Raw genomic sequence first — 16,542 nt, 5'->3', positions numbered from 1 at the left:
ATTTGTGTTGTTAATTATCTTGCAGAAACTTTGAAGCATTTATGTTTGCCTCAGTGGTGTGTTGAAAGTAGCTATTTCTCCAAGTGCTTTAGCCATCGTCATGCCAGTCGATAAAATAGGAAATTGCATCTTTTGGTTTCTTTATTTTAATCAGGTCTACATCCTAGTTTTCAACAGGCTACAAAAGAAAACTCAATCATTTCAATACCTGCAGGAAAAGCATTTGACAAAATTCAACACCTTTTCGCAATAGAAGTTCCCTGCAAACTAAGACTAGAAGGGACTTTTCTCCAATCTGATTAAAAGCATTTATAAAAAACCTCCAGCTAACATCATATTTAATGGTGGAAGATTGGTGGCTTTTCCCTTAAGATCAAGAACAAGACAGGAATGTCTGCCCTCAGGACTTCTGCTCAGTGTTGTATGTAGGTCCCAGCCAGTGCAATGAGGCCGAGGAGAAAGAAGGAAAAGAAAAAGCGGACGGCATACAGTTTAGGAAGGAAGACATAAAACTGTCTTCCCTTGCACATGACATGATCCACTAGCAAGTCCCTAGAGAGCTACAAAGAAACTACTGGAACTGATAAGTGAGTTTAGCAAGGCCACAGAATACAGGGTCGCAATGCAGGAATCCACTGTATTTCAATATGCTAGCAAAAATCTGGCAATCCCCTGGAACGTTTTATATCATATGCACCTCCTGTCACATTAAGAACCTGCCAGTTCTTAAATGTATTACTGTAAGTGATAAATGGAATTGTTTCTTGTTCTGCTTCAGGGGGACCTATGACATCTTAGTAACTAAGGACAGTCAGACGCGCTGTGTCGGCCAGTACGACAGCCACGGCAGCTTCGGAGAGCTGGCCCTGATGTACAACACCCCGAGGGCTGCAACCATTGTCGCCACCTCGGAAGGCTCCCTGTGGGGACTGGTGAGTAGGGAGTGAGCCCCCTCCCGTAGCACAGCGTTAGCTCCCCTTCCTTCTGGGTCTCTGTCCTTGGGCCATTAGTTCACACTATGGCTAATGGCCAGTTATTGAAAGACGTCATAGAAGGTCCTTTACCAATGTGTTTCTCCATTTCTCTAAAACAATGTCAGCAAAGCATTTACTCCAAATCACAGGGGAAAGACTAGGACGCATGACCTTGCAGTTGTCAGCCCTTGCTGCATTTTCTGTGTATGCTTTTGCCAAACAAGTAGGAGGAGGTGACTCACTGTACAAGAACAGCCTAGAGAAATAACTGTCTTCGAAAGCTCTGCCGCTTTCCATCTCTGGCTGTCCCAGGACCAGCTTCTCTCCATGTCCAACATCCACGATTTATTGGGACTTTCCGACACACCCACTGGGCTCAGAGGCCGAAGGAGGCTGGTGGCCACGCTCCCAGGACGTCGGGCAGAGCCGCGGCCCCAGTCCTCTCTGCGTGACCACCTTGCTTCCTGTAGCAGCAAGCCTTCAGAGTCTAGCTCCCTTCCTTCTCAAACTAGATGACCATCCTCATTTACAGATTCAAAACTTCACCTTTAAAATGTTGTCATCTGTGGTAATTTGTTTCCATTTGTCTTGCGAGCAGAATTAAACGTATACCATAGAATTACCAACATAGTTCCTCAAATGAAACTACGTTTTATTTATTCATTGAAATACAGTTTATATACAATAAAACAACATTTTAAAGACCCAATTGATGTAGGATTAAGGGAGCTCCTGAGAGATGGAACATACAGTGGCTTAGGAATAAACCAGACATTTGGGGACCATGATTGAAAAATTTGATAGATCAATAAATGATGGGGGAAAATACATGCAGTTTGGAAATACACTTAAAGTATTTTAAAATACTTGTCCAGGCCATGGAGCAGTGGCCCCATTCCTCACTAGTCGTCCCTCTTAAAGCTAAGAACTCTGGATGTCATACAAACACGCACCAGAAGACCCTGAGAGATGGGGAGGAGGGGCAGACTGGCCCGCTCTCAGGACCTGAGGGGACGCGCCAGTGCCTGTGCTTTCTGTTGCTTCCCACATATCCCAGATGGGGTGCTGGGAAGGCCACAACCCAGACCCACCAACAGGTACATGCAAAACAACCCCAAGAAAGGCCTGCCCCTGTTAGCCAGAGGACCAGGGACAGGGCAGCCTCGCAGGACAGAAAACTTTTTGATGATAGCACCCTACTCCCTTCAGATTCTGGAAAATTGCTTCCACCCCTAACAATGTCATGGGGGCTGCCAGGAATCTGGACTCCCAGCCTTACCAGCAGCAAAGAGGCAAAACGAGGCGGAGTGTGGTGTTACCAGCCAGCCCTCCGCTTTCCCCACCAGGGTCCAGTCAGTGGGGTCCAGAGGGTAGGTGAGCTCGCACTCCCACGTGTACGCACATGCTATACCTGAACAGGGTGACTGCCCGCAAAAAGATCTAATCAGGCACAGATTTTCACAACATAATGCCCACAGTGTCTAGGAGTCAATAGAAAATCACTTGTTACATCAAGAACCAGGAAACCCTCAACCTGAATGAGAAAACATGGTAACAGATACCAGCACCAAGGTGGAGCAGACACGGACTGGCTGATGGGGATGTTTCAGCAGCCGTCATAGAAACGCTACCGTAAGCAGTTGCAAGTGCAGTTGAAACAGGTGAATAAAAAGAGAAGGTCCACTTGGAGAAACAGAAGACAGAATATCCAGATGGAAATTTCAGAACTGGAAATACAACCAAAACAGGAAGTCACTGGATGGGGTAAGCAGCAGAAAAAGCAGAAAGAATCCGTGAGCCTGAAGCTGGAGCCGCGGGAACCCCCAGCTGAAGGACGGAAAGGGAACAGGCGGTGAGGTGAGGAGAGCCTGCCTTGTGGCCAAAGGCGGTGTTTGTGTCAGCAGAGTCCCCGGAAAGGGTGGGGCTAAGACGTTACTCAGATAAGTAACAGCTGAAAAATTCCCAAAGTTAGTGAAAGTAAGCTTAGACATTCCAGAAGCTGAGGGCACTCCAAACTGGATAGACTCAAAGAAATCCACACATAATCAAACTTCAGGAAACTAAAGACAGAGAAAAGTCTGGAAGCAGCTAGAGAGACAAGGCATCCCCTGTAGATGAACGAGACCTTGAATGGCTGGGTTTCTTGCTCGGGAGGCCAGAAGAAAAGAGCCGTGAAGGCAGAATTCTACCCCGTGAGGATGTCCTGGGAAGGAAGGTGCTCGGGTGGGAGGACTGAGGCTCGGTCACCAGCGGACCCACCTTAAAACTGCCGAAAGAAGCTCTCGGCACAGCAGGAAGGGACTCGGGAAGGACATTCTGAACATCAGGAACGGACGTGAATACATGGGTAGACGCGCACATGAAACTCCTTGAGTTTTCTGAATCGCTAGATGGCTGAAGCGAAGCTGTACCGCTGTCGGGTGTGGTTCTCAGTGTCCACAGAGAAGACAGCTAAGACAGACTCTGAAGGGGGCAGAGGAAAGGGGTGTGTGAATGGACGAAAAGCTTTGACACGTTGCCCGCACTGCTAAAATGTTGGCATCACTGGACTGTGATGATGAACACATATAAACACACTCCCCAGAGCAGCCACTAAAATAACTTGCACAAAGAGATGTGCTCAGAAGCTCTATGAATCTAAATGGAATTCTAAAAAGTGTTCAAGTGTAACCCACAGGAAGGCAGGGGGAGTGGGGCAGAGGAGCAAAGCAGAAGGACACCAGAAAGCAGGCGACAGTGGAGGGCGCCAGCCCTGACGCACGGGCGGCGACTGCATGCAGAGGCCTGAACACGCCAGCTCGGTGATACGTGGCGCTCTAAATGTACCAGTTAGACCAGCACAATGGGAGTATTTTCAATGACCCAACTACATGCTGTCTCTAAGAAACACGTGATGTGGGTGGGTTGAAAGTCAAAAGATAGAAATCGATCATGTACACACTATTCAGAAGAAAGCAGGTGTAATCATATTAAAATCTTTTAAAGTAGACTTCTCGGCAAAGAAAAATTACCAGGGTCAAAGGAGCATTACATAATAATGAAAGGGGTAACCTACCAAGGAGACATAGCAACCCTAAAGATATATACAGCCAACAACAGGGCTTCCAAATATGTAAGGAAAAACTGACAGAACTGGAAGAATAGGTAAATCCACAGTTCTGGTTGCAGATTTCAACACCCCTCTCTCAACAATTGGTAGAGCAACTAGACAGGAAATCAGGAAATATGCAGAATTCAGCACCACCATCCAAAAAGACCCAGCAGACACGCCACGGTCTGCGTGACCACACATGAGTACATGTCCTTGTCGAGCCCACTGAACGTTCACCAACACAGACCTTACTCTGGGATGTAAAATGAAACAACCAACTGAAATGAGACTGTTTTCTCTAACCGCAAAGGAAGGAAACCAGAGATCAGCAGCAGAGATAACAGGAAAACCTTCGAACACTTGGAAATTAAATCACATGCTCCTAAATGCGCTCTTAGTCAAAGAGAATGTCTCAGCAGGAAATCTTTAAAAACCACCTGCCCGTAAGCCGCCCACCTCGTGGCTAGGGTGTGAGACGTGGCGCCCTGGGTGCATGGCATGCGGGAAGTGTTGCAGAATGGCGTGCGGGCCGGCCTGGCTGCGCACCGCCCTCCTCTCCGCCCTGTCTTCCCTGCAGGCTTTTCATCCTCTCCCTCCCATTGTAAGTAGCCCCGCGATGTCCTTTGGCCCCACTTTCATTCTGCTTTGGTCACTTGATTTCCAGCCCAGACCCTCCCGCAGCTTCAGTACCACCTCCAGGAAAGTGGCGCCCAGAGGGGTCTTGACAGCCTGACCCCCCACATGTGCCTCCCAAGGCCTGGCAGCGCCTTCTGAGGTCAAAGCAGTGGGGACCCGACGATTCCCCTGGGTTTCTCGGGCTGCACTGCACATACCCCCTGTTCTTGCTGCGGTGGCTGTCACCACAACTGCTGTGCTCGGTCTGGTGCTGCTCTCCTGCATGGGCCTTGGAACTCCTGCCTGGAAAGGGCAGCCCTCCTTTTCTCTTCTGGATGTCAGGCTTTGGCTTGTCTCTGGAACTTGATGCTGACGACACTCCATTTCCCTGGGGTCTCCTCCCTGCTGGAAGCCAGGCTGGCGGCTGGTGTCCTGCCCTGCGCAGCGCAGCGCAGCCCCGGGAAGTGCAAAAGCATGCATAGGACACTAGCACAGACAGGCCACCTGGAGAGACAGTAGTTGTTGCCCTGCAGACAGAAACAGTCTGCTGTAGTCCTCCTGGTGGAATAGCAGATGGACTGGCCCACACACACGGGAAGGCAGCTTTATAATTACCATCATCTTGTCTCGATTGTCCTCTTTCCACGGGACTCTAGGCCTAGGTTGGCCCAAAAAACATGTAGAACTGAATTCTGAATACAACAGATTAATACTCCTATCACTCCAGCAGCATTTAAAGAATACATCCAACACAGCCACTTAAACAAAGTGGTGGCAAATGATGCAGCCCATTAGAGGGATCGGAGCTGGAATGGCTCTTTCCAGGCAGGCAGATGGGGGACAAAATGGGGGACGGTCTGACTAAACACCGCAGAGCAGACGTCATTCACACAGCAGTTCAGCAGGAGGGAGGAGCTGCGGCCGTGAGCCCTTGTAAAGCAGGTGCAGAGGGCGGGGATGGGCCTGGTCTCTGCACCTAAGGGCCGGGGCAGGAGCCAGGGAGCCCCTAGGTGCCTCCACCCACTCCCCCCACACCCAGCCATTGGGAATTCTATGCAGACCTCCAGCCTGACATGCCTTCCCCTTTCATTCTGACAGCGTTTTTAGGGATGTCATCATTACTTCCCCAAAACAAAACAAAATTTTAAAAACCTTCCCATTCCCAACAGCCTGGGATGGAAGAAAGACACCAGCCACTTGGGTGCACGCACCGCCTGCTCACCCAGTTAGGAGCCTCACACCGAGCAGTTAGACTGTCTCTCCGTTAATTCAGGGCCCACTCCTCCTCCGGGCCCCACGCAGGGTCATACTTTAACAACAGAGCTACCCCATCCCTCCGCCAGCTGTGACCTCTCCCTCCCCGGAGTCCTTGTGCACTTGTCTTTGTAGCTCACCTCACTTGTGGTCTTAGACTGTGATTGTTTACTAATGTCTTTTGTATTCTCCGCTGAGACTGTAAAGTCCCTGAGGGCTGAGGGTAGAACCATCCAGTCTGCCTCCCTCTTGGGGAGGCGCCGAGCTCACAGGCGGCTGGTCGCGAGGTCTGTTCTCACCCGCTCCGTGGCCCATCGGCCACCCGCTCCAGGCAGCGCTGCAGAGAGAAGTGCCGGCAATGCTCGCTGCGCTCGTGGGGTGCCCGGTTCCTTCTGAGGGGCCCTGGTATTCGCTGTGGCCCAGGTAATTAAGCCACATGTTCTCTTACACTGGCATTTACCAAAATTCTCATATTTTTTCCTGCAGGACCGTCTGACCTTCAGAAGGATCATATTGAAGAACAACGCAAAAAAGAGGAAGAAGTTTGAGTCGTTTATCGAGTCCTTGCCCCTCCTCAGATCCCTGGAGGTAAAGTCTTCTGAAGAAGAGTGTTTATGGGGATTTAAGAAGAGCTGTTCAAACTATTCCATTATTAGCTTTCAAGTCATACTGTTCTAAGCCGTTTCTGTGTCATACAGATATTTGTGACTTTGAGGTCCTGTCCTTGTAATCTGTGCGTCTGTCTGCTATTCCAGGCGTCAGAGCGAATGAAGATCGTGGACGTGATTGGAGAAAAGATCTATAAGGATGGCGACCGCATAATCACCCAGGTGAGGCCTCCCGGGGCCCTCTGACGCTGTGGCGACCCTCCAGGCGCTGTGCGCTCTGCTAACCCTTCCTTGGCCCCATGTTTTTTTTTGGGTGTCGTGTTCTGACCCTGAGTCACCTTACTGTTGAGGCCTGGAGGTTGATGGGTCGTGCCCTTGCCTCCTCTGCGCTTGGCACCAAGGTTCCTCCTGACTATGACCACATGCCCCAGACACCTAGCATCTTCAGGGCTCAGCGTGGATGCGGCCTGGCCACTGCCTCGAGTGCTCCTGTGTGCCCGTTCCCCCATCACACTGGTCACTGTGATGGTTGGAGGGTGGTACTTTCCCTGCCTGCAGGGTTTGCCTTTCAGTTGCACACGCAGAGGATCGTGGACTTTCCCGGGTCAAAGCTCTGCCTGTTGTTGCGGCGAGAGCACTGGGGAGGTGTTGTCTGGATTGGGGTGCGCCCGTCCTGGAGGCCAGGGCTGGGGCTCAGAGGAGGAGAGGCTCAGGTTGGTCAGGCCTCAGTCCCGAGCCCACCCTGGGGCCCGGCCAGGCCCGCAGGGACAGTGAGGCTTGTCACTGGGGAGACAGGCTCCCAGAGAAGTGCCAGCCAGAACCGCGTCTAAGTAGCATCTCTTAAGTGCTTGTTTTCTGGGTACCCTGCTGCTAATCCTTTTCGTTAGAAATTGGTTTGATTCTGTACGCGTTCATGAAGATACCCGAGTAGGACCAGGTACCAGCACTATAATGAAGGAGCATGTGGGGCTGTGAGAATACACAAGCAGAATGGAATTGTGGAGGAAGTGCCCTTGGAGCTGGGCTTAAAGGGTAAGAGCAGCTGAGGCCAGGGCAGGGTCTGTCAGGGCAGAGAACAGGGTGGGCAAGGATCTGTGGCATGAGCGGTGTCCCAGGGCAGGTGCCCTGCTGTGGCAAGAATGTAGGGCTGAGTTTCAGGAATAGGACATGCTGACTGGCCACGCTCTGAAGCTGAGGTGCTTTCGTGTACCCGCCAAGGGCCTCTGCTGCCTCCTGAACGCTGCGGGCCTGCAGCAGCTCGGTCCCGAGGCGGGAGAAGCCGCAGCGATTGCCGGGGTGTGTGCGCTTGAAGATGGGAGTAGGTGGTGCAGAGCAGACATAAACCAAGAAGATTCCCGGCTTGAGGACCCCTTTGGCAGTGTCTCTGGACCGAGGGTGCCCCAAGGAAGGGCCCAGGTCCGCAGCATCACCACCACTTGGGAATGTTAGAGGCTGTTTGGAATGGCCAAAAATGCAAGCTGCTGGCGCCGGCCCCCTGCAGCAGAGCTCTGCTTCACGCTGTGTGTTTGCCCAGCTTTGCCCACACGGGAATTGCCTCCGCAGAGCAGTGTGCGTGTGCTGCCCGGCGCTCTCCCCGCAGGGGGTCAGCCCGCAAGCACAGCAGAGCTCCTTCTACTGCCGTCCTCTTACTTTCTCTGTGGCATTTGCAGTTTGCAGGGGCAGTGTTCAGGTGTAGCACGTCCTCGTTAAATTTATCCTTGGATATTTCACATATTTGACACTATTTTAAGTGGTTTTTCCTTTTTCAGTTTCCAGTTATCACCAAGGTACAGAAGTTTAGTTGGATTTGGATATTGGCCTTTTGGAAACTGCAGCCTTGCAAAACTCACGTTAGTTCTAGTAGCTTTTTTGTAGCTTCCTCGGGATTTTCTACATTGATGATTTTTGTGCCTTTTAATCACAGACATGGACTTTTCCTAGCCTGTATGCCTTTTTTCTTTTTTTGCCTTAAGTTCGCCCTGACTGGGACCTCTGGCACAATGCTGAACAGGAGCGAGAGCAGACAGCTGTCACCGACCCTAAAAGGGATGTCCAGATCTTGCTGCTCTGTGTCCTGCCGTGGGGCTCGGAGGGCAAACACCCTTGTATCCGCCCCTTGCTGCTCCAGCTCAGCCTCCCCCCGTCGTGGGTGGCGGTGGTCCCTTGGCCTTCCCTCCTGTGCACCATTCCGGTGTGCGAATATGGACTATTTTTCTTTCCACTGCTGAGGGACATTTCGGGTGTTTCCGCTTTTGGCTGTGACGAACAAGACTTCATGATTCCATCAGTTTGATCTTCAAATGTTAAAGCAACCTTGTGTTGCTGAGATAAGATAAGCCACCATGTACTGACATTTTTATATGCGGATGAATCCGATTTGGTACTATTCTGTGTAAGATTTTATGGCCAACTTCCTGGACAAGGCTGGTGTATAATTTTCCTTTCATTATAGTACTCTTGTCAGATTTTGATAATCAAGATAATGTTAGACCCATAGTGTACGTTGGGATTCTGTTCTATTTCCCTCATCTGAGGAGTTTATGTAAGACTAGAATTCCTTGGGCAGTTATGGAAGTTATCAGTATTTTCTTTGTGGGAAGATTTAACAGTAGATTAAATCATTTTGTTACTTAAATTTTCTGCCTCTTTGGTGTGTTCTGGTGAGATCTATTTTTCTAGGGCTCTGTCCATTTCATCTAAAACTCAGTGCTCTCGGCATAATGTTCCTGTTGATGCTCCGGTAGCATCTAGAATGGTGTTCCTGTCTTCACTGCCAGCACTGTTTCGTGCCTTCTCTTCTCCCTCAGCCTCACCAGGGGTTTATCAGTCTCCCAGTCCTGCTGAAGTCCTGAGGGCTTTTGCCTTTTACAAACCCTACTGAACGTCTGTTCTCCATTTCACGGCCCGCTCTCCTTCTCTCATTTCCTTCCGCTGCCTCTTTTTGTTACTTCTTCCTATTCTCTTGAGTTGGGTGCCTAGCTCTTTGCTTTGTCAGCATTTCTTCCTTCCCACTCTGAGCATTTCATAGCCAGAAATTGTCCCACAGACCTGAAGGGCAGCACTTAGAGGTTCCCGAGGTCCCTGCCCTGAGGCCCCAGACAGTGCGCCCTGAGCCTGTGCCCTGCTAACACACATGTCCAGCTGGGGCCCAGACCCCGCAGGAAGACCAGAGGCCCCGTCTGTTGCAGGGGCCTGGGCCCCAGTGTGCGTCACAGGTTGCCCCTGGGGTGTCTGGACCACATTGGCGCTGTCTTGGGGTCCCCTGGCCAGCTGTGCCTTCACAGTTATTTTGTTTACATCCTTTCGAGGTCTTCAACACAAACTTTTGTATATGTGTTGACTTTATGTTATTGTGTGTGTGCTCTGGTTTTTATGAGTGTACAGAGATCCTCACGGATGGAATGTTTTGCCTATTCTTAGAATTATTTGGACAGGAGTTAGTTTGTAGTGGAATAAAAAACATGTATCTTGTTTTCCGTGTTTTTTTTGTCTTTTTATTTTTTTATTAAGCTATTATTGATATATACTCTTATAAACGTTTCACATGAAAAACAACATGGTTACTACATTCACCCTTATAAAGTGCCCCCCGCGGCCCCATTGCAGTCACTGTCTGTCCATCAGTGTAGTAAGATGCCACAGAGTCACTATTTGCCTTCTCTGTCTTCCCCATGATCCCCTCCACACCATGAGTGCCAATCATAATGCCCCTCAATCCCCTTCTCCCTCCCACACCCCTTCCCTTTGGTAACTGCTAGTCCCTTCTTGGAGTTTGAGTCGGCTGCTGTTTTGTTCCTTCAGTTTTGCTTCATTGTTTTACTCCACAAATGAGGGAAATCATTTGGTATTTGTCTTTCTCTGCCTGTCTTATTTCACTGAGCATGACACCCTCCAGCTCCATCCATGTTGTTGCAGATGGTAGGATTTGTTTCTTTCTTATGGCTGAATAGTATTCCATTGTGTATCTGTACCACCTCTTCTTTATCCATTCATCTACTGAGGGACACTTACTTCCATATCTTGGCTATTGTAAATAGTGCTGCAGTAAACTAGGGGTGCATATGTCTTTTTGAATTTGAGAACTTGTATTCTTTATGTAAATTCCTAGGAGTGGAATTCCTGGGTCAAATGGTATTCCTATTTTTAGCTTTTTGAGGAACCTCCATACTGCTTTCCACAATGGCTGAACTAGCTTACATTCCCACCAGCAGTGCAGGAGGGTTCGTTCCCCTTTCTCTGCATCCTCGTCAGCATTTGTTGTTCCTAGTCTTTTCTGTGTTTGCCGTCCTAACTGGTGTGAGGTGATATCTCACTGTGGTTTTAACTTGCATTTCCCTGATAATTAGTAATGTAGAGCATGTTTTCATGTGCCTGTTGGCCATCTGAATTTCTTCTTTGGAGAAGAGTCTGTTCATATTCTCTGCCCATTTTTTAATTGGATTATTTGCTTTTTGGTTGATGAGGCGTGTGAGTTCTTTATATATTTTGGATGTTAACCCCTTGTCGGATCTGTCACTTACAAATATACTCTCCCATACTGTCAGATGCCTTTTTGTTCTGCTGACGGTGTCCTTTGCTGTACAGAAGCTTTTCAGCTTGATATAGTCCCACTTGTTCATTTTTGCTTTTGTTTCCCTTGCCTGAGGAGACGTGTTCAGGAAAAAGTTGCTCATGTTTATATTCATATTTTCGCCTATGTTGTCTTCTAGAGTTTTATGGTTTCATGACTTACATTCAGGTCTTTGATCCATTTTGAGTTTACTTTTGTGTATGGGGTTAGACAGTGATCCAGTTTCATTCTCTTACTTGTAGCTGTCCAGTTTTGCCAGCACCATCTGTTGAAGAGACTGTCATTTCCCCATTGTATGTCCATGGCTCCTTTATCGTATATTAATTGACCATATATGCTTGGGTTAATATCTGGGCTCTCTAGTCTGTTCCATTGGTCTTTGGGTCCATTCTTGTGCCAGTACCAGATTGTCTTGATTATTGTGGCTTTGTAGTGGAGCTTGAAGTCAGGGAGTGTAATCCCCCCAGCTTTGGCTATTTGGGGTCTTTTGTGGTTCCATATGAATTTTAGAACTATTTGCTCTAGTTGGTTGAAGAATGCTGTTGGTATTTTGATAGGGATTGCATTGAATCTGTAGATTGCTTTAGGCAGGATAGCCATTTTGACAATATTAATTCTTCCTATCCATGAGCATGGGATGTGTTTCCATTTAATGGTATTTTCTTTAATTTCTCTCATGAATGTCTTGTAGTTTTCAGGGTATAGGTCTTTCACTTCCTTGGGTAGATTTATTCCTGGGTATTTTATTCTTTTTGATGCAATTGTGAATGGAATTGTATTTTATTTCTTCGTCTGGTAGTTCATCGTTAGTATATAGGAATGCAACAGATTTCTGTGTATTAATTTTGTATCCTGCAACTTTGCTGAATTCGGATATTAGATTTAGTAGTTTTGGAGTGGATTCTTAAGGGTTTTTATGTACGATATCATATCTGCAAACAGTGACAGTTTAACTTCTTCCTTGTGAATCTGGATGCCTTTTATTTCTTTGTGTTGTCTGATTGCCGTAGCTAGGACCTCCAGATCTATGCTGAATAACAGTGGGGAGAGTGGGACCATTTCATTGAACCAAAAAGGTGCCATTTCCTGAAGTAGGGCTTCAGTCGTTTTTGTGGTAGATTCCTTGTTTGTGAAAGACAGGCATATATTTAATAATGTCCAGTGAAGTCCAGCACATAGATGATGACCTAGTCAGTGCCTTCCATGTAGGAGACATTCAAAAACTTTATTCAAACCCTGGTCATATGTTCACAAAAATGTAAACTGTGGTGCAGTCTGGTTTCGTTACTCCTGAACGTTGCAGGGAATGCCCTGCCTGTGAGGTATGCACTCAGGCCCTATAGAGGCTTAAAACCTTGAAGAGCAGGATGCTCTTCTGTTGAGCTCGTTTTTTTCCTGCTGCATGGTCATCTCGTCTGCTTGTCTGCCCTGCACACTGACAGGAGCCCTGGGAAGCCTGGACAGCCAGCTTCTGCTGTGTCCTGGCCCATCTTCATCCCAGCCTAACCGTCTCGTGGGCTGGAGGGGCAACACAGTGCACCTCTTCAGAGGCCACAGAAGTAGGTGGTGCCGGCACTCCTGGTGTCATCTTGAAGAAGGCTCCTTTGCATTGTTTCTGCACTATTCCAGCCCTTTATGGTGAGGTCTTAGCACATCAAAATCAAAAGGATCAAAGACAGGCCTTCCTTGGTCCAGAGAGGAGCCTCCACCCAGACCCGCTGCGGACCAGTAGTGTTCCTTCTCAGCTCCACCCAGCCTTGCGCGCCAGCTCTTCCCCCACCACCTGAGGCGGCACGGACCTTTGGGCTTCTGAGGAAGCGCCCCCGTGAAACGGGGCGATCCCAGTCCTATGCTGTCAGACTTCTTGGCACCGGAGTGGAGCGGTGCACACAGAGGGCAGGCACGTCTGGGTCACAGACCCGTTCTGTTTGAGCTGCTCTGCGTCAGACTGCTTCCCTCCATCGTACAGACATGCCTGAGTCTCTTTCCTCAAAACATCCACACTCCTCCCCTCCCTTCACTTGTGCCCCAGCTCCTAGCCACAGCCAGGCATTCTCAAAGTAGGTCTTACAGTGGAATGCACAATTCCTTGTTCCAGAAGCCTGGGGAAGCTTCTGTATAGGACAGAAGCAGGTGTACTCACCTAACGGGGCGCGAGCAGAGAAACACCCCAAAGGGACCCTTTTGGAGGCTGGAAATATTTTCAGTTTTGATCTTTGATTGGTGGTTACACAGATGTGTGTGTGTGAAAAGACTGATCACGCTGTAGCCTTGAAACACGAGCAGTGTAAATTATGGCTGTTGGGGCTAGGGCACCCCCACCACCACCCGGCACTCTGTGGCAGTCCGCAGGCGCTCACCACCCTGCTGTCCCGGAGTGACTCCGCCTCCCTCTCCCTCCCACACCTTCTTACCTGGCTCTCACCTCCTCTGGACTTTTGCTTCAGTCTCTCCCCCTGCTGCAGCTCTGTGCATGTTCAGCGGCCATCCCCGGCCGCGGCCATGGGCCCCACATACTACTTCTCTTTTTCTCCCATAGCACTTAACCGCCTTCCAAAGAATGGGAGTGACTCCCTGAGTCCTTATGCTGCTTGCTCAGTGTCCACCCCTCAGGGCCAGGGCTGTTTGTTTTGTCCACTGATGTATCTCACATGCCTAGAACAGTGCCTGCACAGACTAAGGACCTAATTATTGGTGCATTACCTGAATGACTGTGCCAGCCAAGGGGTTGAAAATCCAAACAAGCAAAAGAAAAGCATGAGGTCATCAGGGTGACAGCCTGGTTGCAAGCACGCTGTAACCAAGGCAGGGCTCACTTCTGGGCCATGCTGTCCTTGGGGACAGCACAGGGCCACACTTGATGGGGGCAGGGTCACCTCGACTCACGTGGCGGTCTCACCACTGCGCCAGTGCCTGCACAGGCCCAACTCAAAGCCCACAGGGGCTGTGAGAAGGGTGGTGCTCTGTGCAGCTGGCAGCCGGGGAGCACACGTGCAGACAACTGTGAACACCCCAGTTGGGAAGTGAGATGCAAGTCAGTCGTGGTCAGGCTGACATCCCCTGGTCAGGAGCCTCTCATTTTCTGAATTTGTTAGCCATTGATCGATTTTAAGTTTGGAAAATAAGTACAAATTGGAGCTCAGTAGTGAGAAAATGCTCTATTCCTGTGTCCCTCTGCAACACACATGTGTGCATGACTCTGACCTGACCTCCTTTCCATTTCCAGGGTGAAAAGGCTGACAGCTTTTACATCATAGAGTCTGGTGAAGTGAGCATCCTGATCAAAAGCAAGGTGAGGGTGTGGGGATGCAGGGGGCACGGCCGGCTGGGTGCCCAGGAGGGAGGTGCCCCCAGTACTGGGGTGCGTGTGCAGCGTGCCAGGCCACCACTGTGCTGTGAGTACGTGGGGGGCAAAGACCCACGTTTGAGCCCTTCCCCTGACAGGATTTAGTGTATTTCCTCTTTCCAATTGCCTTGGCCTCTGTTACATAAGTAGTGCTGTGAGAAACTGTGGCAGACAGAAGAAAAAGATGAACATCCTAATAGGAGGGGGGGGCAATTATATCATTAAAACAAAATACATGTGGGTGTCGAGTATGAAAAGAGCTTCCTCTCTGGAGCACCAGGAGGGGGTGCCTCTGGGGACACTGCCGTTGTGGCCATTTGAAAGGGTGGGCAGACCATAAACCCAGCATTGCCAGGTGACCCCGCTTCAGTGTTTTTAAGAACACAGAATTCATTAAAACAGCGAGTTAATAAATATACTAAACCACCCTAGTATGAAACGTTTTACAGAATATACTTAGTAAAACTTATGTATGGAGAAGGAAAGAACAGTATGATTACTGCCTTTAAGATGGCCTGATTCCTCATCAAAAATAGATACGGAGTTTCGCATGAATCCAAGTGTGTCCCTTTACTAGAGGCTGTGGGCCCCTGATCTGTGTTTGTGCGTGTCTCAGACATTCATCAGCACCTGCTGATGGCAGTACATGTTGGGTGTGCAGGATGGGCAGCGTGCTGGCACCGGGGGGCTGGGGAGAGTCTGTTAGGAATGCAGAGCTGGGCCCTGCCCAGGCCTCCGAATCCCGATCCGCACTGTAAAGAAGCCCCAGGAGCTGGTATCCATGGCACAGGGTGGTAGGTGGCATTCAGGGAAGGGGGTCAGGCGGGCACAGGCATGTCTGCAGCCCCAGTAAGGACCACCGAGATGGGGATGGGTGCCGGTTCCGCTGGGGCAGCCGCTGCATGGCCAGTGGGCCAGGGCCGGGCAGAGGGAGGACAGGCCAACCCTGGAAGCCATGTGGCACCTGTGTGTGTTCTGCTAAATCAACCTTCAAAAACTTACCTATCTGCCCATGACATAAAGTGGTTCCTAGAGATTGAGGCTAATTCTTCCTAATAATTCTTCTAAGTGACGTTTTACTTAAATCACTGCTTAGCACAGCACATGGATTTGTAAAAACTTTAAAAATATTAAATACAGTGTAGTACCTTATTTTCAGACATTTGATAAGCACAAATTACTACCTGCTTGATTTCTTAATACTAAGTGAAACCAGCAAATTTCAAGATTGAACATTATAAAAAAAAATTTTAGCTGACTCTTCTAAAAAATGTTGGGGGGGGTGACTAACTTAGGATGCAGAGAGTACCTACAATGAGAACGTATCCCTGTAAAGCTTTGTCCCAGAAAGGCAGGGCCTCCAGTCAAAAGGAACAGCCAGGCCTGTGACTCTGCCTAAGGGTAGTGCTAACATCCGTGGAGGCAAATAGCCAAAGACCCTGCCCTGCCCTCCGCACCTCAGGAGAGGTGCCTCCCTGAGAGCATTCACATCTGCAGAACACGCGGCCACCACAGACAGTACAGTATAAACACGTGATACATGTTTTCTATATAGATAAATCTCCCACAGGAAATAGTCTTCACCTTACCTCTGGATATTTAGCCATTACTGAAAGGTGTTAGGAGGTGAGGCCCCAGGGAACAGCCAGCCCCTCTGGTTGAAGCAGACACTGAGTTAGCCATGCCATTCACACAGTACCGTTAGAGGCTACAGAGAGAATTTCTCCATGATGGGGCTGAATGAAGTGGCCGGCAAGAGTGTGCCAGCGGTGGGGGGGGACATGCCCAGCTGTGACGCTGGGATCCACCCAGCCATTCTCTGTCTTCTGTAGACTAAAGCAAACAAGGATGGTGGGAACCAGGAGGTCGAGATTGCCCGCTGCCACAAGGGGCAGTACTTTGGCGAGCTTGCGCTGGTCACCAACAAGCCCCGAGCTGCTTCCGCCTATGCAGTGGGAGACGTCCAATGCCTCGGTAAGCATTCGCTCTGCAGCGCAGGACTGTCTGCTCTCAGCCCAACCTTCAGCAGTCCACTCCCCATCAGGGCCCGGGCAGTGTGGGCCAGCAGAAACAGGTAAATGTCT

General features: G+C 49.5%; 1 protein-coding gene across 3 annotated transcripts in view; it reads left to right on the top strand.

Moving 5' to 3' along the window:
* Nucleotides 1-16,542, top strand: part of PRKAR2A (protein kinase cAMP-dependent type II regulatory subunit alpha) — a 63,174-nt gene that overhangs the window by 42,703 nt on the left and 3,929 nt on the right. For 2 of the 3 annotated variants that reach the window (XM_073230577.1, XM_073230578.1), the window contains exons 6-10: nucleotides 779-932; nucleotides 6,421-6,522; nucleotides 6,690-6,764; nucleotides 14,339-14,404; nucleotides 16,291-16,432. In XM_073230577.1, coding sequence (XP_073086678.1) covers nucleotides 779-932; nucleotides 6,421-6,522; nucleotides 6,690-6,764; nucleotides 14,339-14,404; nucleotides 16,291-16,432 — 539 coding nt within the window. Of the gene's footprint in view, nucleotides 1-778; nucleotides 933-6,420; nucleotides 6,523-6,689; nucleotides 6,765-8,515; nucleotides 9,993-14,338; nucleotides 14,405-16,290; nucleotides 16,433-16,542 lie in introns of those variants that run through there. The other variant, XM_073230579.1, reaches the window with a different exon arrangement.

The sequence above is a fragment of the Manis javanica genome, chromosome 3 (assembly GCF_040802235.1).
Source record: "Manis javanica isolate MJ-LG chromosome 3, MJ_LKY, whole genome shotgun sequence".
NCBI classification, from domain to species: domain Eukaryota; kingdom Metazoa; phylum Chordata; class Mammalia; order Pholidota; family Manidae; genus Manis; species Manis javanica.
Note: the sequence above shows the minus strand (reverse complement) of the source record. Positions and strands in the feature narration are given on the sequence as shown.